A 22,180-nucleotide genomic window follows, 5' to 3' on the forward strand; every position below is an offset into this window, starting at 1 on the left:
CAACTCCAGCAAATGTGCAGGACGCTATGTCTGGAATGAGCAGAAAACAAATACATAAATGTACAGCAAAGGATGCTGTAAATTTGTTCTGAGGAATGTTACACCATGGAGTGATCACAGCAGAGGATAATGTTATATTCTTGTACTCCGATGCCTCGTGTTTCTCCAGACTCAAACAGATAATGAGCCAGAGAGACAACAGGGATTGTGCGTGCTGAATCAGGGATCAGTGAATTTATTACAGCTAAATGTAGTTGTTTTAGTCCTTCACCCCATGCTGCCATTAAATGTCCCTGTGATTAGTGAGGCGCGCACAGCTAACCTAATTATCCGACGCCACAGCCAAACCCTTTGCATGATTACAACAGTTTGCTCCTTATACTGCAATTATGTTCTTTGCAGTAGCAAAAAAGCTATAATTAAAGAGGAAATACTTGTGTGTGTGTCTGTATATGTGTTTGTTTGTGGAAGTGCTCGGAAATCTATGTGCATGCATATGTGGATGAAAACTTATATGCTTTTTCTAAATCTAACCACATTAGTGGCAGCTTCTTTGTCCACCGTTAAGAGTTTTCAAGGCTTGGTAAAGCAGTCCTTTGCTGTATTTGGATCCAATTTTCTGTCTCAGTAAGACAGAGAAATACACCATTTAAGAGCATATTGCGCTGTTAAAGATGCTGTTCGGTTGTAGCACTACAGAGAAGAAACAGAGGTAAAGTGGGTCAGATGACTGTGGTTGTGACTCCATGATGTTGGTAGAGAGAGGTGAGATATGCAAGACAGTTTGAGAAAATCCAAGACAGTCTCTGTTGCTCTGTTGAGATCCTGTTTTGACAAAATTAGTTCAAAATTGTGTGTTGTCATAATTGCAGAGGAACAGAATTTCCATATCATTTTATTAAAACATTATAGATGTCCCTGTGGGAGAGGTTGGGGGTTTCAGAGCAATGAAAGAATATGCATTTTCCTAACCAGCAGGGGGCAGTGAAGTAGCAGCTCTTTGTGTGTGTGTGTGTGTGTGTGTGTGTGTGTGTGTGTGTGTGTGTGTATGAGAGAGAGAGAGAGAGAGAGAGAGAGAGAGAGAGAGAGACAGAGAGAGAGCGAGAAAGGGAGATAGAGAGAGAGGCTTATTCCCTCTGGTGTATTCCCTTTGCAGCGTGCATGTCAGTGTACTGCAAGCATACTGTTGTGACATTTGAAATGAACACCAGCCGACCACAGATCGTGGTACATGAAGATGCTGGATGGTGGAACATAGAATGTGTGTGTGTTTGTGTGTGATCCCACTCATTTGCATACAGAAGGGGCTAGGGCTCAAGTGTCCCACACTTCAAAGTCCTTATTTGGACTTGGAGACGTGCTCAAGTGTCTTCCAGTGTCTGGATAATTACAAGATTTTGTCCCCACATACATGTGACTACGAGACACATTTTTGCTCTGCACATGGAACCATTCTGCTCGTGATAACCCCCAAAAGTTACATCTTTGTTGGTTATATGGATTTTGTTTCCATTTGTGGTGCGTCTTATATTTCTTTGAGAATAGCTCTGCATTCACTCACTCTTGTATGCGCACAAATGTGCATGTGAAGGATGGAAATGAGAGCCTCATTGTCTGTCATGTGCCTCTGACAGAGTAACCTGTCCTATTGTTTCCCTTGGGTGTGCCTTCTTGACCTCCTCTGAATCCTTTGTGTCTGCAGTGGGAGGGAAAGCTATCTGTATCATGAAAAACAGCATCACCTGAGCAAACATATTCTTTCATTTTTTCTTCTTTGACACCACTTTTTCTTTGTCTTCTTTCATTTATTTTCATTTTTATGCCCCTTTTCTTTCATTACGTTGTATCTGCACTCATCAGATGACTCTTTCATTTGTCAGGCAAAGGTCTGGTCATCCCGAAATTCACCTTCGCTGCCCTTTCATGCATTCCTCTCCCCTCCAGTTTTCTAAATGTTTGCAGATGAACACTAATAGTCTCCTCTGTATGCGGATGACACGCTAATTAATCAAACACACCATGCTGGCCAATCCAGTAATGGCCAACAGCTTCTAGCACACAGCTAGCTGGCAATAACCAGTTTGTATAACCCTGAAGGGCCGTGAGTTCATGTGTACGTGTGTGTAGCTGTTGTTCCGGGGTGGAAACATTGTAACCAGCTTGTGAATTTGTGTGTGTTTGCTTGCGCACATTTAGTGTAACGTAATGTGTTTATGACCCCCTGTTGAATCCTTCAGACTCTGCTATGAAGCTGCTCATTTTTCGGTGGAGATATTATGCAGTCTGGGCTCCCTCTCACCTCCGAAGGTTATTGGACTCTTGCCACACGTCAAATATGTTCCACTTTTTGGTAAACCTCTCCCTCTCTGTTTTTTCCTCTCTCTGGCACACCTCAACTTTCATCACACCTCTCTGGAATAAACAGAATTAGTTTTTTTTTTTGTTTTTTTTTTAAATCTTGGTAATTTCTATCAAAGAGGTTTTGCACGGTACACATTATTCCATGATTTCCAGCCGTTCATTATTGTTTGATCAGTTGTTTTGGAGCACACTATTAGTATGCACATCCTGTTGAGTATTGAAGCCTGCAGTTGCGTGAGATTGCTATCTTTTCGATGGTAAATTTATCTAACAGGACTCTTTGATAACTCTTACCTTAGTGATCATTCCACAAACATCCAGAAGACAAGGAGTTGTTTTTGAAATTTTGTTTATCCAGTTGATTGAATTTTGCAGCGTGGTGGCTCACGCAAATGCGCATACAAACACATGTTCATGTGCGCACACTAACACAGGAGCTCAAACTAAAAAGATGTCTCATTAATTTCCTCGCAGGGAAGAGAGAGAGAGAGAGAGAGAGAGAGGGATGTAGGCTGGGAAGGAGTGGAGAAGGATTGATGGGAAGCAGGGAGGTACAGGCAAGGTGATTAAAAACTCAAGCTACAGATGTTTCTGGAACACTTCAAAGTGGTGTGCCTGCTAGTGCCAGCGCCGGGCATGATGCATTATTGAGATGGTGCCCACCTGGCACCTGGCGCTGACATCACATGCCTGGTCCACCTGGCACTGTGCAGTCACGTGGGTGACACTTTGGGTCACACCTCCTCGCACAAACCCCATCTCCCAGCATGATGAAGGGCATCGGGGGAAACGGCACACATGCTCAACACAGACCTCAAAGGCACTAAAGTGGGGCATGTGTAGTTTGTGAACTTTAGCTTCATGAATGAAAATGAGAAGAGGAAATGTTTTTGTGATTTCCTCTCTTACTTTGCTTGTATATTGACTAAAATGTGGCTAGGTGTTAATATTTCCATCCTACCTTCAGAATTTATACTTGCACAGAATTTTAATCTCTCACTTGGCTTGTAGCTGTCTGTTTAAGTTTACAACGCAGCCCCATTGTGTAATGTTAAAGCAATATTGTGTTTTGTCTTGTGTGCAGAGGGAAGATAAATGGCAATAAGATAATGCACTACAACAATGTAATTTCCAGTGCTATAAATTATTGAAATGCAATGCAATAATTCAGTAGAGTCCGTATTATTAGGAATATTAAGAGAAAAGCCTGGGAATCTTTCTGGCATGGCTTTGAAGTAGCCCACGGTGAGGTGTTGATGCAATCCCTTCTGCTTAATATTTTAGCAGCCCCCTCAACCTTGTATAAAGAATATTTAGAGGTCACACTGTGTTTGTGTGTGTGTGCGTACGCACATGAATATCTATGTGTGTTTCTCCTGCATGTGTCCCCTGACACCTGTACTCTCTCAGGGTGTGAGGAACAGACAGAGGCCAGAGCCACAGTCACAGGTCTCAGACCAGTGGGGTGTGAAATGAATCAGAGGGCCAACACACTCTCCCCCTGCTGCACACAGACACATTCACTGTGTGGTTGTGTTTGTGTCGTGTGTGTGTCATATGTTTGTGTGTGAGAGAGAACTGGGAAAGCGCACATAAAAAGAAAGATGAGCGGAGAGAGACAAGACATTCTCTTGCACTGTTGTACATTTTTTTGCCGAAATAATACCTCAGCAAATAAAGTCAATATAAATATTTGTGAATGCTGTAACACATTCTGGTGATAGATGGTGTTTGGAGTCATGGTGGTTTAGCTTCAGTAGTTTAGTTTATTTCAGTCCTCAAGGCTGGATTACAAACTGGCCAATGCAGGCAACACTCCAGACCCCCAGTGGACCCAAAAGCTCCATGTCCACTAAATGTCAATTGCTTTTGGTAATTACCTTTACTGAAATTTTTTTAGGGAATTTTCAACTCTTTAGGACATGGACCCTGCATCCAAATCTTGCCTTATTGGTTGGATTATTTTGTTTTATTATGCGCTTCATAGTGTGTAGTCATAAATAAAATTGTGTTTAACCCCTTGAAACCTGAGGATATTTCCTTAATTTTTTTCCAAAACATAGGAAGATGTCAATGAAAAACTGAATTGGAGAAGTCACCCCCCAAAATAGCAAGAAATTCATTTTTAAAAAATACAAGTAAATTACCTAAAATACCCCCCAAAAAGAAAAATCAAAGAGAAACAAAGAAATAACCTGAAAAAAGTACTTAGAATAAATATTTAAATTCTGTAACATAATTTTTGTTATATAATCATGATAATTATAATACAGTTTTCTCGACATTTTCTCCAGCTTTTTGCATTATATTCAATTTTTATATCGTTTTAATTTTTTCTTTCTTTTTTTAAAATATAATTTTAAAACAAATCTATTCATTTCTTCAACATTTTTTGCCAAATTGCTCTTTGCCTTCCCCATGATTGCTCAATATGGGGCATTTAGCCTGCAGCCTGGCAAAACAAGACAAATCACGGCAGAGAAAAATCTATTCTGTTTGTTGTTTTACCTCACTTGGATATTCAGTATGCAGAATGATGTATGTGCAAAATTTAATACCAGGAGGCTGTTTTCATATTATTTCACAAAGAAAGGAAAGTTAGAGACATAAAAAAAACAATAAACTTGAACTTGAATCTTAAAACCTCCTGTGCATGTAGACTTAGGATGGACTTTTCAGTGAAGTTTCCGTCAATTGTGTGTCTCTTATATTGCTTGCATGCATTTCAGCACTTAAAAATGTAAATCTCGAATCTTTGCTCTTTTTTATTACCCTGTAGAGCACATTGAGTTGCCATGATATATGAAACGTAGTATACAAATAAATGTGCCTTGCCTTGAAGTAGGAGAAATCTTGTTTCCAGTAGTAACACCTGAATCAATAATATTTGCATATTCATAGATTCTAAAATGTCTAATGAGGAGAAGGAGTTGATCCAATTATAAGGATTTTAAACTATAGGTAACTGAAAGCCAAATTCAAGTATTTTTATGTTTTACAGCATGTCTGGAGGGGATCTTTACAGTGGTGTAATGTAATGAAATAATAATACTTTATTATAACAGCATTTACTTGTACTTTAACTTTCAATACTTAAGTACATATAGAATTATAAAATAACTTTTAATACTAAGGTACAGTAAATATCAGATACTTTAAGGCTTTTACTCAAGTAATATTCTAATAAGTGACTTGAGAGTCCCAACAAAGTTATTTTCTGGTGAGAAATCTGTGCTTTTATGCAAGTGTGTCTTTCAGATTCTTCATCCATTGCTGGATCCGTGACAAAAGGTGTCAACATAACACTAATTGAACTTAAACAGATGAAAAACTTAACAAAAAGAATTTATATATATATTTTTAAAACCTTATTTTTTTCCCCATACAATTTATGCCCTTAAATGTGTTGTTGCATACCTCATTTGCTCTAAAATAGCCTACTTATATTAACCCTCTGTGACCCCTTTAAAATTCTACTCAGAAACATCTAGGTTCCAAAATGGGACCTGTCCTTCAACTGCTTTAAAAATACTATACAGTGATTTTATTTTCCAGTTGTTTTTTTTTTTTTGATACCCGTTATTTATTCAATTTAATAATATTGTGTACATAGACACCGTTTTTAAATGGGAAAAAAAGGGGCTCGAAGTAAAAATTTTATATTGCACAAAATGCCTGGCCAAGATTTATGCCATATGCATTACCACAGCCAAAATTTTAGATAATAAATAAAACCTGAAGTCCCAAAATGGGTATAGGGTATGACAGAGGATAGAGGGTGCATTAAGTTTATATGTTTAAACCCTCCAGATAAATTGCAACTTTCTGGAAAAAAAAGCAAAAATGCTCCAGCAACAAGAAACAGGGCGGTAGTAGAGAGCGCATTCGGCTCTCTGATTGGCTAAATCTACTGCCAATCATCCACCGGACGGCTCCGCAGCACCTCCCACAGACGCACAGCGGCAGCGCAGCCTCCTCCGACGATGATAGTCGAGGCACTTGCGGCTCGTCTGCAGCGTTAAGAGAAAAGAGGAGAGAAAGAGAGAACCTCACCTCCTCAAACAGCGAGTGAGGTAGAGGAAAAAAGACACAGAAAGCGGCACAGAGAGAGCGCGCGAGGAAGAGGAGAGGCTGTGGAGTAAACGGAAAGACAACAGCGGCTTGGACCTCCAGCAGAGGAGTGTTTAATTGTCTGCAGCTTTATTGTAAAGTGTCTCATTTCCACGCAGATTTCGACATGTCATCGTCCGGTAAAGACAACAGCGGTGCCCAACACGCCAATTACGTGGGACCTTACCGTTTGGAGAAGACGCTCGGGAAAGGACAGACAGGTTAGTTGGGACAGCTTGCTCACTGCATCGCCTTTTAATTGCACTATTTATTTTCGGAGCGCTCCGCGGCGAGTTGAAATTTGGCCGGCTGGGTGTCTGCAGGTGATAAATAACTAACCGCTTAGTTACTAACACCTGCCAAGCCTTGTGGGGTGTTTTTTTTTTTTTTTTTGGATGAGGGGGTTGTTATTTCTTCGGCGAGCTGACATAATCATTGTCCACACAGCGGGACGAGGAGGGGGGATTTAGGTGATGTTGCTTTACATTGGTTTTGCTGGTTGTGCGTTGGCGTTGGACTGGGTGTGTGTGTATCCAGGAGCAGAGCAGCGTGGGCAACGTCCAATGCCGAAAACGATGACAGTGTGATGGGCTATGAAAATGAACTTTTTTGTGTGTGTGTCCCCTTGTTTGTGTGTGTGTCCAGTGATTGGAGCACAACGCCGGCCGTTAATCCCGATTTGCCTGATACATTGATCTATTCTTAGTCCGCAGGCAGGGAGGCAGGGAGACAGGCGTTCCTCCTATAGGCTCTGACTGCAATACGTGGGTTTCCTCAGATATAGAGGGTCCCACCTTGACAGATTAAAGCTGGAAAAAGCTACATGGATCTATATCCATACATCCAAAGGGATGCAAGTGGGCTTCCTTAATAAGGAGCACATGCTTTATCTCAACATAGACAGCAATGACACTGCAGTTTGTCAAAGTTGCATAGCACATGTACACAAATGGTACCTCCATTAACATTTAATGCCATTTTTGGTGATGTTTGGATACTGGTGTGGCTATGTTTGTGTGCATTTACCACACAGTGGTCCTTGCATGGGTGACTGTGCAGTGAGAAGCCTCTGCGGTCAACTACATGCAGCCAGTGGTGGAGCCATGTGAAAGAGAGAGGCAGGCACAGCCCTGTGTAGGCAGAGATGGCAGGAGTGATGCAGCATGCTCCGTACACTCCACCACCCTTAAAGAGAGAGAGAAAGTCAGAGAGTTTTTCCTCTCCTGTCCTCTCTGAGATTTTCTTCCCATCTGTTGTCTAAAACGGCTACAATAGGCGTTGCTTCCCCTACCCAGTCCAGCTGGTCATGCTGAGCAGCCGTGTGTGTATGTGCGTGGAAATGTTTGTGTGTTTTCTCGGACAGTATGCTTTCTTGAAATACATCTTCTGTCACTTCATTCACCTGGTGAGTCCCCTAGTGTTCATTAATGGAGTTCTTTGCCCTTTCCATGGTGTGTGTGTGTATTCATAACTGATGCCTCTCTTGGACAGTTCAGAACATTTTAGACACAAATCCCCTACACATGTTGCATCAATAGTCGGTGTAATTGCAAAGCGAGATAACTGCTGTTTTCTGCGGTGTGATCTAACAGTGGACATTGATGTTGCAGGCTGTGTTTCAGCTGATTCTTTCATAACAAATGCAGTATTAAAACACCCTTTCTCTTGCTCCTCGTATTTAATCATTTGTGTTTACAGGAGGGTCTCTCGCTCACAGTCTGGCTCGGCTCTCTTTCAGATCACTCTCAGGAGTGTCTAATGGCTGTTTATGGTGGTATAGAGCTGGCACTACGGTGTGCTGGGTACAGACGTTTAATGATACGGTGTCTCTGAGATCATCCAGCTCAGGATGTATTTATGTGAGCGTTGAGGCCGATTTTGATGTGTTTTTCTTGCTAACCTCAGATGTCAGACACATGGAAGTATAGTAAGCTGCAGGTCAGTGTGGATCAGCAGTTGAGCAGCTTGGCCCTCACAAGCAGTGATGTAGTGGTAGTTTATGAGGTAGATGTACAATAAGGTAGATGGGTTGTCAAGGTAGATGTGGTTGGTGTACTCTCTATATATTACAAAGGTTTGTTGGCCAGAAAATGAGGTGGCTGTGTTAAACCAGTGCCACACCGCTGCTCACAAGTCAAACTATTTGGCCTTGAAATTTGGTGAATTTCAACCATGTTTCACTTAGAGAGAAATTTCTAATTAAATGATATGTATTCATTTTGAGCGCTTTGGGCCTGGTTTTTCAATTACATTTCCATGTTTCAAATGGGCAGCAGTAACGGGGCCCGGCATTATGTGTGTGTTCTGTGTCAGAAAAATCATTTGGGTACTGGCGTCTGTGTAGCTCGTCCATGCCAACCCTATTCAGATTAATGACAGTGCATAATATCCCATTCGCCCATTAACCATTCGTTAATCTGTCAGATCTCTTTCCCAGGCCCCACGGAAAGGGCTGGCCTGGCACCTGTGAGCACCCAATGGGCCGAGCTCGATCATGAGTGGCAGCTGGGACCGTCCAGTGGGCTAAATCCCCCGTGAGCTTTCCCGGGCTGTGGTTGGCTGGTATTATTAGAGTGTAGAAAGCGGAAGGCCTCTGGTAGATCTGGCTGTCCTGCTCAGAGGAGTGGTGCTGTTCCGTGTTCATTAAGTGATTAGGCCTTGTCCTGACACACACACATACACACATACACACACACACACACACATATACACACACCACACACACATGGCCACCGCAGTGCTTCTGGTTTGGCTTCCTGATCTAATCCTCTACACAGCTAAAGTCTCCTCGGCTCTCACTCACGCACTCACGTGGCCCAGAGGTAGCGTGGAACTCTCACTTAGCAACTTAGCACCTCCATGCTACTGTAGAAATTCAAAGTCTTGCTACAATATAAATGCACAGTAGGATGCATCATTTTTGCAACACTTTTTTCCTCTAATCAGAATCCACTGAGAGAGCATTTGCTCAGACTTGTCATGTGTATGATTCCCTCTTTGTCAGGTGTACATTGGGGCCTGATAGGCTCTGTAGATATGGAATGTCTGCATGGCTGGCTACTGATTGGAAGTAAAACCACAGAAACATGGAGGCCAATTTCAAGCCAAACACAGTTATCGCGCTTGAATGGTGGAACCTGGCCATAGCGTAGTGTCTGTGTGATGGTTTGTATTGGTCCTGTTCTGGATGAGGTATCTGTGTGCGTCAACAGCTGAGCAATTTCCTCATAACTGTGAAATTACCAAATTGACTCCTTTTTCTCTACAACATTGAATTAGCCCCATGTGTTGTCTGTCAGGTTGTATAATGCACTTTATTTGCCTCACGAGCCTCTAACCGATGTCACGATGCGACGGCAGCTTGGCAACTGGGGTAACATTTGTTAAAATTTAGATCTCCTTTTGAGTGTCTCTGTTGCAGTTGGGTTTGGAGTAACAGCCTTCATGCATTTCAGAATCTTAAAGCTTTGTTTGACAAAGCTGAAGATTGTGGATTTGTGTTTTTGCCAGTGCAATGACTTAAGACAGGCTGAATCACCGCTCTGTTCCACTAATGCGTCGGAAAACAGTGCCGTGCTTTGCCTTTACTGTGTTCCTGAAGGCTGTTGATTAGCGGAATAGAAGCCTATTGTTTGGAAAAACACTGCCTGTTAATCCAGTGTAAGTCCCTGTTTTTTTTTCCAAGACTTGGATATTGACAGGCTAAGAGTTGGAGGTTGATGTGTAGGCTCCTTGATTCTTTGATTGACATTTAGAGAGTGAAATCATCTGCGCTTCAGGGGCTTTTATATTGACTGTTCATCTGACAAAAAGCTGCCTGTGATGTTGTATCTTGCGCTCTCATTTTCTGTTCGGCGCTCTCTGTTTCTGTCTATCTAGTGGAGAGTTCTTGTTCTGGGTTCACCGGGCTTACACGGCATTTAAGCGAGCATCCAGCTGTTTTTGTTGTCTCCATGTCAGCAAAGGGCTTGCCAGTTTGTAACTATCACCGTGGGTTTCACTGTTGCAGCGTTTTGGTTGTTTTTTGTATGAGAGAATGATGGAAAAGCTCTCATTTGTCTTTTTTTTCTTCATTTATTTACACATGCACACATTAAACAGACCTCTTCTGGAAGTCTGGTACACTGCACGGTAACGTGAAACAGGTAATTCGACGTTGATTGATAGTTGGTGAGCAGGGTATGGTCGACTCAGATCAATGGGCACTTCCAAAGATTTCCTGTCTGGTGGAAGAGATCCATACTGTTTCACAGCACATGATATTCCTGATGATGACAAGTGAGGAGGGGATGCTCAGTCGATGCTGTCAATGAAAAACCACTTGGCAAATCCGCAGAAGCTAAAGGCATTTGTGTGCATACGTTGCCTTTGAGCAGTGCAGGTGCTCTAACTCTCAGTGACCTGTAGCCTCTGTGCCATTAAAATAATCCTGATACCTGTGTCAAGCTCAAACGCAGGTGGCTATCTCCCCCATGTTCACAAAGATTACCCAGAAAAAAAGTTGGCAGCTTTAACCTAAAATTGGCGAGTGAGGGAAATAAATGAAAGGCTGCGATGATAGACCCATGTTACAGTGGGGCTGTTCAGGGATTCAAGTCAGAGAAGCCCTGACCCACTGGCTGTGCCGTGTCGCTCCCAGCTGGGTAGCACCCTGTGTTAGCAGGCTGGATCAGAGCTGTAAGAGCTGGAAGCCAAGCCAGCATGGTCTCAGCTGTTAGACTGTCTGGCTGAAGCCAAAGCCCTGCTCCCTGAGCCCCGAAATGTATCCTAAATGGTGAGAGTCTGTGTGCGAGGGTATCTGTGGCTCAGCAGATGCATATGTTTGCTATTTGTGAGATTTTATGAATACTGTCTAATGCACAGATAGTCAGCTTGCTTTGCTTGGGGGTCACTTTTGCAAGACGTTTCTAGGATTTAAGGTCATTTATTGGATTTAAGGCATTTCTAGGATTTTAGGACATTTCTCTGATTTTATGACATTTCTGCGATTTTAAGACATTTCAAGGATTTTAGCACATTTCTAGGATTTTAGGAGATTTCCAGTATTTTAGAATAATTCTACGGTTTGAGGACATTTCTTTGATTTTGGGACATTTCTAAGATTTTAGGATGTTGCTAGAAATTTTAGGACATTTCTCAGTCTTTAGGATGTTCCTATGGTTTTGGGATGTTTCTAGAATTTTAGAATGTTTCAAGGATTTTAGGACATTAGGGACTTAGCTAGGACCTCTGTGGGTTGGTAACGGGGATCCTGCACTGGCACTTTTTTAGGTGAACAAGCTCTACTGTGATGCTGTTTTATCCACCCTGGCACCCTATGTACACTAAAAGCACAAAAACAATTCCCAGAGTGAATCAGTTTATTTTTCATTCTGAATTAGAACATGGTTGGGTAGCCACCTTGCACACTATCAAGGGCCAGATTTGGCCCACAGGCCTCAAGTTGAGTATCACTGCTCTAATGTGTATGCGAGTGTGTAGAGGTGCTATTGCATCAGACATTTCTTGGCATGGCAAAGAAACTATGCTATAAGTAAATTGAACCAGGACTTAGCTCCAAGTCTTTTCACTGTCTGCGACTTTGGCTGAGGTTATATAATGATGATGGTCGCTGTCATTTAGTGCTCTTCTCCTCTCATCTGCCTCACTCCATCTCTCTCTCTTACTCTGTCCCTCTTCCCTGGCCAGTCAAGATTCATACAGGGACTCAGCCATGTGGTAAATCAGACAAGACCTCGGTGGAATTGCATCGATTGGGAGGAATGTATGTAGCCAACGATTTTCAGAGATTAATGATGAGGAAAGAGGTGGAGAACTTGGAGGAGGGGACAGAGAGAGAAGGGGGCAAGGCAAAGGAAGAGGAGGAGTAGAAGAAGAAAAGAAAAAAAAAACCTTGGACTGAGAGAAGCGGTCTTGAACGTCTTGACTGCAGCGGAGGTTATTAATTAAGGCAAAGTATTGATCATTCTCTTCATTATTCTCCCCTCCTCCTGGATTTTCATCTCTCTATTGCTGACCTCCAGAGGAGAAAAGGGCTCAATCTTTAGATGGGAGGTCAATGAATAAGTGAGAAATTGCTGGGAACACTCCCTGTGGCCGATCATGAATGAGTGTGTGTGTCTCTGTGTGTGTTTTATGGACAGACCCCATCGCATCCTATTTGGGTTTCAACCTAGCTGTCAGTGTTGCTCTGCCGTGTTATATAGCGTGGAGAATCAGGTTAGGATGGCATGGTTCTAGGGTTCATTTTCTCGTATTTATACCAAGACACACACATCCATGCTCATACAAATACAATTTTTTCCCCTCACTCCGTCCGTCTCTTTCTCTCGATTGCTGCCGTGTTTCGTGTAATGTGTTATCGCCTCATGCTATTTAGAATTTCATTGTGCTAGTTTTCCAGCGCAGCAGAAAAGCAGAAACACCATTTCTCTTTTCACCGGGGCTCCAAATTGTTACATTTATATATGACTTCACGTCGTTGCTTGAACAAGATATGTGTGGTGATATACTTTCCGTCATCTCTGTACCTGTCCGAGTCAGTGTTCACTTTTGCCAGTCACAGTTTGGTCTTTGTCAACATGGGGCATTTTAGACATACAGTATATTAAACGTCTGTGTGCACAGGCTTAATCAGCCTGTTTCTCTCTCTCCTCTCTCACCCAGCTCAGATTAACCCTTGCTGAGCCGCCTGTCTGGCTCTGACTGTGAGAACGCTAGGTTGGTTGCCAAGGTTGGTTGTCTGGTTGTCATGGTTTCCCTGCCTCTTGCTGGTTCCCAGTCTGCCCTAGTGAAGACAGAAAGGGAATGCTCTCTCTCTCTCTCTTGTCTTACTGACTCTACATAATCTGTCTCACTCTCATTTCTCTACCTCTCTCGCTCTTTAAGTGGCTGCAGTCTGAAGTTGACAACCTCTGTCGCCATGCAAGTTTGTCTTTATCTGACTTATTTCTTTGTATCTGCCTCATCTCTAAATTTGGCTGCCGAAATATAAATTACTTTGTTTTGCACATGTGTGCTGCATGTGTATGTGCGTGCATGCCGTGTGCTCAGACATACGGTCATGGATCAGACAGGCTTGCCCTGCTCTGTGCTCTGTGCTGTGTTCCCATTTAAATCTGGGAGATTAGCACATGTGGGGAGCCTCGGCTTTAGTTGCTGTCAGCTCAGCTAGCCTTGGCAGGCTGTCCTCAGATCAGGGGGGGAGCTCTGTGCTCATCCCCCCATTGCTGTCTGCCCTGCTGTACCTTATCCATTAACAAATAGATGGGTGGGCCGGTGACCTTGACTTTGGTACAGTTTTCTAACTGCTGCAGCACACTCATACAATTCACACGGCCCGCATTCGTAATAGACTTGCCTTAGAAGATACACATATAAACACACGTTTACAATATGACGATCAGAGATTTTTTTCCCCTCTTTCATTCTGTCCTTACAAAATTCGACATGATTCTAAGGGTTTACCAAAAAAGTATTATGTCTTATTCATTTTTTTTGTATTTAACCTGTTGGCTAACATTTCCTGTGAATTGTGCCTTTTGGTATATTTAAAGGTCCAGTGTGTATGATTTAGGGGAATATTTTGACAGAAATGGAATATATTATAATACATATGTTTTCTTTCGTGTGAAATCATCTGAAAATAAGAATCCTGTTTTCGTTGAAATAGAATGACCTGTTTATGTCTACATAGGGAGCGGGTCCACATCTATGGAGTCCACCATGTTGCACCACCATGTTCCTACAGTAGCCCAGAACGGACAAACCAAACACTGGCCCTAGATATGGCCATTCATGTTTTTGCATCGGCTGTGTTATTGTGGCCCCTTTGCGATGAGAGTGTTGGAGAAACACTGATTTTTAATATGAAAATGCATTATTCAGTGTTTCTACCGCTTTAAATCACTGGGTCTGTTTGTTTTTGAGAGGAAGAGGCCTCTGTGGCTTCTGTGGATACTTTACTCACAGTAAAAACCTCCTAAATGTCTAAATCAGTTATAAGAGAAAAGAGGTGAGCACACATTAGCAACTGCTGGGCTAGCAGTCCCTCTCCGACTGGTCAAACAGCATCGGACAAACACGGATTTGTAACTTGAAAATGCTTTAATCACTGTTTTTAGAGGGGATTTATCTATGGATAAATTGGCTGCTTGTTAAAACCTGAAATCTGCAATCTACATTTTAAACACTGCTTCTTTCGACTTTTTTGACAGTGGATTGCATTTCATGAATTTTCACGTTTCAGCCTTTAATGGCTGTATTTGTTAATCTTCTTTTTCTGTTTTTTTTTTAAATGTATCATTTATTCATATAGATGGATAAAATATTGTAGTAAGTAATGTATATAAAAAAGACAACTTTAGTAGTATCAAAGTATAGAACTTGCATATATTTGCATATTTAGCCAAGTTGGCTGTTTCACCAGGGATGCCTTGCCATTAAAGAAAATAATAGTTTGCAAGTTTTACTTACTGAAGTATTACTGAATTTCCAGAGCGAATACAGTGAATGAATGACTTTTAAATTACATGAAACAGCGCCTTTTGCTTCAGCAGACCTGCTGGCAACTCCCTCTGGACTGTTTTCCAAGAAAAAGTACATGAATGAAAATGTGCTCTCATTTACTGTGTGCAGCGCATCCCAGATGGCAGGGCCAGGGTAATTGTGATGCATTCAGAGTTCTTCACTGCCACTCGCTCTGTTGTCAGCTCTTTAGGCTATGAAGCACAATGTTGCCCATGCCTCAAACACCTGAGATGTGGCTTGGCATGTGAAGTGAAGCAGGCAGCCCTCAATGAGATTAGGTTAGATGAGCATGACTGGTCACAAACCAACAACCTGCACTGGCTCACTTGTCTCTGTGGCAGCGACTTCTGACACTTGGCCAGACTAAAGAGAATTAGCACTATGTTAGCCAGGTTGACTTATTTTATCTCAGCTGGGAACATCAAGGAGTCTGTTATGCACAGAGAGGAAGGAGGGCAGGTTCAGTTTGCTACTCTGAGGACATTGGGTTGTTTTGCTGCCAGAAAAAAACACCTGGATCACAGGTGTTCCTGCATCAGTGGTCTAGCCAAGACAAACTGTTTCTTTTGTTTGCTTTTCCTCATCAGAGAATAGGTCAGCGCTCTGAATCTGCTGCCAGGTCAAATCCTCTGTCATGACTATGTATTAGGATGCAATCAGATCACAGGGAGATGCCATACTTGGAGCAGTGAGTCCAGTTTGAGTCTTTGTGTTTTTTCCCCCATCTGGCCTGAATTGTAGGTTCAGCTTGTGCTACTTTCCTCCAAATCTCTGGCCTTGTAGTGCTGTACTGGTTTGTGAAAGTATTTCAGCATAAATCTTTTAATACGGCCGGCACGCTCTCCCATTTGGATTTTGCCCTATTTCTATTGGCTGAGGCTTCACCAACAAACATTCAGCTTTTCTCTCTTTATTGTGAAGTAACCTCTTTTAATGGGAGGCTGCAGTATACCAGCTCTATAAACATCTAAAGATCAGGGACTGTGTTCATAATGTATTATGCATTAGAAACTATTTCCACTTTACTGCAAGTTTTATGTGCTCTCATGTGACCTGACCAGGAACCCTACATCAATCTGCTATTAGTAGGTTTTAAAAAACAGGCCCCTCAATCTAAAGCTCATATTTACTTTGTAATGAATAATACGTTCGCTTTTTCCCTTCAATGGGCTAAAACTCTGAGTCAGTAAATCCAGTTCTATACTGGTGTTAGGTCAGAGGCTGAAATGAAGGCCTTTGTGCAGAGGGAATAATCCATCAGTGAGATGACCTTTTGGCCTTACTGCGAAAAATGGGCTTTTCCAGGTGTCAAAAGCACATTAGATCTCTTTTTTTATACTTGCTTTTTTGCTCTCTTTTTAATGTCTTGCTGTCTTTTTTTTGTACCCTTTCCTGACTAATGGAACAGTTGATGGCGTGATTAAGGGAAAGAGTGATGAAGCACAGAGAGGTTTCATCTCTTTATCCCAGATGGTTGACTTTTTTTATTCGTCACTAAAAGCTGCTTATTTCTGAGGTGGCTACTGCTGCTGCTGTGTTTTTCTCTCTCTGTGTGTGTGTGTGTGTGTGTGTGTGTGTGTGTGTGTGTGTGTGTGTGTGTGTGTGTGTGTGTGTGTGTGTGTACTTGTCTGAGTGCTAGTGTTTTAGTGTGCGCTGCATGCTTCTGTTTTACGGGGCTCTCTGCAGATACATAACGGTGTCTGAGAGCTGTAACTCAAGGGACGCAGATGAACATGAGAGTAACAGAGGCGAGGGGGTGCAGGCTCACAAAAGGAGACAGATTCTGAGTGAGAAAAAGAGTCACAGCAGTAAAGCATCTCTCAGGGTCAGTGCCTCTATTATCATTCAAATCCAGCACACACAACAACACACACACGAAGCATAAAACAGAGGCATGCATACAGGCACAGGAATGTGCTGTGCAGCAGCGGAGTGGATGCTTTTTAGACTCTACAGGAATCCCAGCTCTCCCTCTGACTGCAGCAGAGCTCTGACGTCATCAGTGGAGGAAATGCACCCACAGCAAGAAGAACTGCTCGCAGTACGGAGCCTGAGGACAAACACACACAAACACACGCGCGCACACACACACACACAAACACACGCACGTCCCTGTGCCTTTAGGACATCTAGGAAGCTTTTCCCTCTACCCTTCAATCCTGTCCTCTGTTTAACCTCACAAGAGTTTACCTGTCAGTGAGGGCACTTTGCAAAGTATTTCATACAGTCAGTTTATAGAAAGCTGGATTGATGCAGCTGACTTGCTCATACATGCGTTTTTTTTTAAACAGGCGGCCTCTGTGCTTTGATGTGAAGAGTCAGTAGCCATAGCAACACCGAGACACATTTTCATGTGCTATTTCACATGCTGATGGCATGACTGTGGCTCTACTTGAGTAAGTTATAATTTCGGTTGGTCAGCTGCTGACCTCAGTACTGTTTTGATGTATTATGGTTTGTATAATGAGAGCATAATGTGAGCCAGTAGTGTCCATGTCCATTTGTCTGGGTCAATGTCTCCACGCACACATGCCTGTGTGGGTTTTAGAAAAACTGACGACATATGCAGCCCTGCGTGTGGCACCGCATGACTCACAAAAGTGTATTATTATGATCATTATGACAGTTGCTCTTCTCTTTGTGTAATGCACTCTCCACCTGTTTGCTTTGACTGACACACAGCTTCCTGTGGTTTTGTTTTGAAAAGAGGGAGCTGCATTTGCCCACTTTATCTTTTGGTGTGTGTTTTATTTTTCTATTTGTACATTTTCGTTATTTTAGCTGAGTGCTCCTTTAAAGAAAAGATTGTCACGGTACCTCTGGGTAGCATTTAGATTAGGGTTTTAGGATAAAAATTTTCCACCTGACCACAGTTAGCCCAACAACTAGCGATAACCAATATATTCTTGCAGGTGCAGCTTTGAGTTTCACAACCTCTAATAATCTATAAAAAAAATGTATTTAACAGGCCTTGTCAAGGAAATACTCTTACACCCGTTTTCACTTATTTAACAGAAAAATACAACCGTACACATTCTGAACTTATTCCATTTTCTCACCAAAATTAGCATGTATATACAGGTTTTGTAAACATGGGTAGTGAGTTGTGTACACAGCTCTGCAACAGACCAGTATGTCTTTCTGATTTTTTTTCTGGTATGTCACGTTCAAGGTCAGGCTGGGAACCAGGTTAATAAACAGAAGAAAGCAGCAGTTAGTGAAAACTTTAAGCTGGTTACTTCTTTTTTTACATCCCTTATTTTTTTAGTCTCTATTTCAACCTCGATGTTGACCAAATTTTGAATGATGTGAGCACTACTTGGATGGAGATGGATGGTATTTTGTGGCTCCCCAACTTTGCATTGCACTGACAAAGGGACTAAAATTAGCATACCCACCTGGGCGTTTTATGTACATCACTGCCAACCGTAGCTGAAGCCGATAAATACTGTTAACTCCAAACAGTCAAACTACTTCCCTTTCTATACATCTAGAAATTATTATAGTTACCTTAATAGACACACTGCAACTTACCCCCCTCTGTTATATCCCTGTGTTCATTATCCCGCTTTTCCTACACGTCTTGCTAGCCCCCTCCTTCTTGACCCTTTTCCCTCCTGCTCCTCTGTTTCCTCGCTTCCTGCCTAATGGAGGTATTCCCCTGCAGCCTCCCGGCCTCGCACTGCCATTCTGCTCAGGTAGGGCTCATTTCATGCAGCATGATTAGATCTCATTGGCAGCAATTCAGGGCCGGATAAGCCAGTGTGTTGTGGGCCTGCACAATAGCAGGAGGAATTCAATTAAATCTTTACATATACCCCCTTGCAATATATATCTGCCAATCTGCACACACGCAAGGGCACAGTACATACAGTGTGCATACACTCGTTCAGTTTCACATTTGAAACAGACACACAAACAAGTATTGATTAAAAAAGCCCAAAACAGATTCACATACAGTAGACATTTTTACATTTACTGTAGTTGCTATGACTGTAACGCCTTTGTTTTAACACCATTGTTAATAACTTGCCCCCTTCTTCCTTCCATTCCCCTCTATCACCCCTTTCCCACTGTGATTGACAATGCTGCAGTAAAAATAGCAACTCACGCACATCAAGATGTGTGTGTAAATGGGCTAATTTAATGTGAAAGGAGATTAAAATTGGCACCTCTAATGGAAGAAGCATATTCTGTGTTGGCTTTATGGGCCAGAGCTGGTAATTGCTTGTGAAGAGTGATTTGAGCAGAATGTATCATCAAATCCTGTGGAGCCAAACCACAGGGGAACATGGAAATAGTAACTGGACATTAATCAATCAATAATAAGTGTGTGTGTCATTTTCTTACCTTTAATCATTCATTATTTATCATTCTCATTATTTTATCATTACATTACATTACATTACATTACATTACATTTTTTTAAAGTCTTATGGCACTTTGTCAGTATTTGATAGCGTATTGCTTTAGGTTTGTCAGATAGAGATGTAATGATTAATGAATTAGTTGTCAGCTATTTAAATATTTGCAGTCTAATTTGACAATCCATTAATAAGTTTGAAAGAAAGTAAATACTTTCTTGTTTTTTCCTCCTCTATGATAGTAGCCTTAATATTTTTGTGTTGCGGACAAAAGAAAGCATTTGAGGATGTTATGTTGGGCTTTGGGAAACACTGTTTACATTTTTCAACATTTTTTGCCATTTTATAGATCCAACAGAATTGATTAATCGTGGATATGATTAACAGATTAATAGGCAATGACAATGACCGTAAATTGCAGTCCTGTTGACAACATACAACGGTAATGATAATTTCTATCATAATAATAAATGAATGAAATTGTGTATGTGTGCTGATTGGACAAGTTAGAGAATACATAATTGATGCATTGGTAAAATGCTACCAATAAATGAATGCTGACATCGTTTTACATCATTTGTATTGTCTGTGATGTGTATTGATGATGGCTGTTGTATTATGTTTTCGGTACTACAGTCCTTTTTTCTTAAATAAGGTAAATTGAAGTAGATTGAATAGATAGGTGCAACCCACTACTCCTTTCTTTAGGGAAATGTAGCCGAATGCTTGATTTTTATGGGTATCAGTAATGGCTGTCTTTAAAAAGTTTAGCTGGACTGAGGAGATGCCTTGTCTTCTGTGCGGGAAATGGGGAACATTTGGTGTAGTTGGCTCATGTTTCTAATGCCCTTAAGCTTGTGATTGTGTCTGTACGACTTGGGCTGATTAGGCTTGCATGGGATGTGAATTTATTACTCTGTCTTCGCCGGTGTCATTATACTTCAACCTCTTATATTCACTCCTTAATGAGACTTTATGAAATATTCAAACCCTTACCTGGAGGAGCTCAGTGTGTGTGTGTGTGTGTGTTTGTCTTCCTGTGTGTGTGTGTGTGTTTGCCTGGCTCTGTATTCTTGCATATCCCTGACTGTGGATCAGCACTTTTTGATCTCTCTCTTAGCACTGACATACATACATAAACACAGCCAGACAAGAGACAGACAGACAGACACAGGAATACATTTGCAAGCACCTGCAGACAGACATGATTTGAGTCGGCATAATGATGTGTTATTCCAGATTTTACCAACCCAGCTGATGATGAGTCCAGCTAGATCAGGCTCATTAAGCCCCAGAGAGATGTGCTTGTTGGCTGGGTGTGTGTTAGCCTGTCTCTGGGCCTCCTCGCTTTTTATTTCATTGTCTCCCTCTTTCTTTCTCTATGTGTCTCTCCCTGAGCACAACACTAAATCAAGCAGACCTTTTAATTAAAAGACACATTTTTTCTGCCCTAAACGCGCCATAAATAGGCCGAGCGGCCGATGGACACTAACAAGAATGCACACAGATAACACATGGTACCTGTCACCTCTTTTTCTATTAAGTGTACAGTAGACTGTATATCAAACTAACGCAATGAAAGAAGAGCTGAACTTTGATTCCTTATGCCCTTAATTCTCTCACTTGTCCAGAAGAGGTAGTTAATACACCCTCTCATCTTGTTTGACTTCAGGGAGAGACCTTCCTCCTGCCCTTGTCCCCTTTGGAGAACTCTTTAATGAAGTGCTCTTGTTCCCTGTGAATTATACTGTAGCACTTTCTGTGTCACATGTGAGAAGTCCCGTGTATGAGGGCACAAAGATGAGAGATGAGAGCTCACCGAGGCCCTCCCTTGTGGCCCAGGATGTGTGTCCAGACTACGAAGTGATTCATTAAGCGAGTCCCAGGACTCACATCAGGCCTCTTCTGGTACACACAGAGGTGTGCCGCCAGACGTGGCCATTGCCTTTGCATGTGCCTTACACACATGTCTCTGAGGTCTTGCGGTGAGGCTAAGAGTGATTGGTGGAGATGGGGAGAAGGGTCTTCTATCTATCTGGCCGTATATAAGCAGCCCTGTATAAAGTGATTACTGATCTCCCTTTGGGCCCTTCACAGTTTAATGGCGAAAGCAAATGAATGGTACTCATTTCAAAATCAGCTTCCAGGCAGCTTGTGTTTTTAATGTTGTTTGAATGAGTTTCAAGCATATTTGAACTACTGAAAAGCAGGGATTGGTATAAGCTTACACAAAAGTTGCATTACACCCATGGCGACTTTACACTCAACTAACAATGCACGCACTTATATACCCCCTCTCGCACACACGTGCACATGCATGAAGATGCTTCCTATGGAGGATAATTAGGGTCAGATTATTCAGTGCTATTATTCTTCAGTTGAGCCAAACACACATGCAGACATAGCATTGTAATCAACCAAAGAAAATCTTGGTCGACTGAAATACTACCTACTCTTTAACCAATTCACTGCTCAGTGGGGGAAAATATCTTCACATTGTCTCAAGATTAACTTAATCGCCTAAACCACCTCTACATGGTAGCATTGTGTGTCTACCAAAGAGTGTTTATCTCTGTCACAGGGCTCAACATTATTGTGTTCAGGAAAGTGAAATGCTCAGAGTGAAAAAAAAGTGATCTCCAGTGTAATATTATCTGATGATAAACTGCACACTGTAACGCTTTTCCTTCTGAGCCGCATGAATCCATCCTCTACATGTTGAACAGGACCAATACTGGAACACTGGAAGTTAACTCTGGGCTTGACATGGTAATAAAAAACATAACCTTACTAACGTAGGATCTATGCCATGTCCG

At 41.9% G+C, this 22,180-nt stretch overlaps 1 protein-coding gene across 5 annotated transcripts in view; it reads left to right on the forward strand.

The window, feature by feature from the left end:
* The first annotated feature begins 6,327 nt into the window (after positions 1–6,327).
* brsk2a (BR serine/threonine kinase 2a) overlaps positions 6,328–22,180 on the forward strand; it is a 197,560-nt gene continuing 181,707 nt past the window's right edge. For 3 of the 5 annotated variants that reach the window (XM_088079995.1, XM_088079996.1, XM_088079997.1), the window contains exon 1: positions 6,328–6,692. In XM_088079995.1, the coding sequence (XP_087936121.1) occupies positions 6,599–6,692 (94 nt within the window). In that variant the 5' untranslated portion in view covers positions 6,328–6,598. The remainder of the gene's footprint in view (positions 6,693–22,180) is intronic. The other 2 variants (XM_042496405.2, XM_088079998.1) reach the window with 2 other exon arrangements.

This window comes from Plectropomus leopardus, chromosome 7, assembly GCF_026936395.1.
Source record: "Plectropomus leopardus strain MGB_pleo_1.0 chromosome 7, ASM2693639v1, whole genome shotgun sequence".
Taxonomy (NCBI): Eukaryota; Metazoa; Chordata; class Actinopteri; order Perciformes; family Serranidae; genus Plectropomus; species Plectropomus leopardus.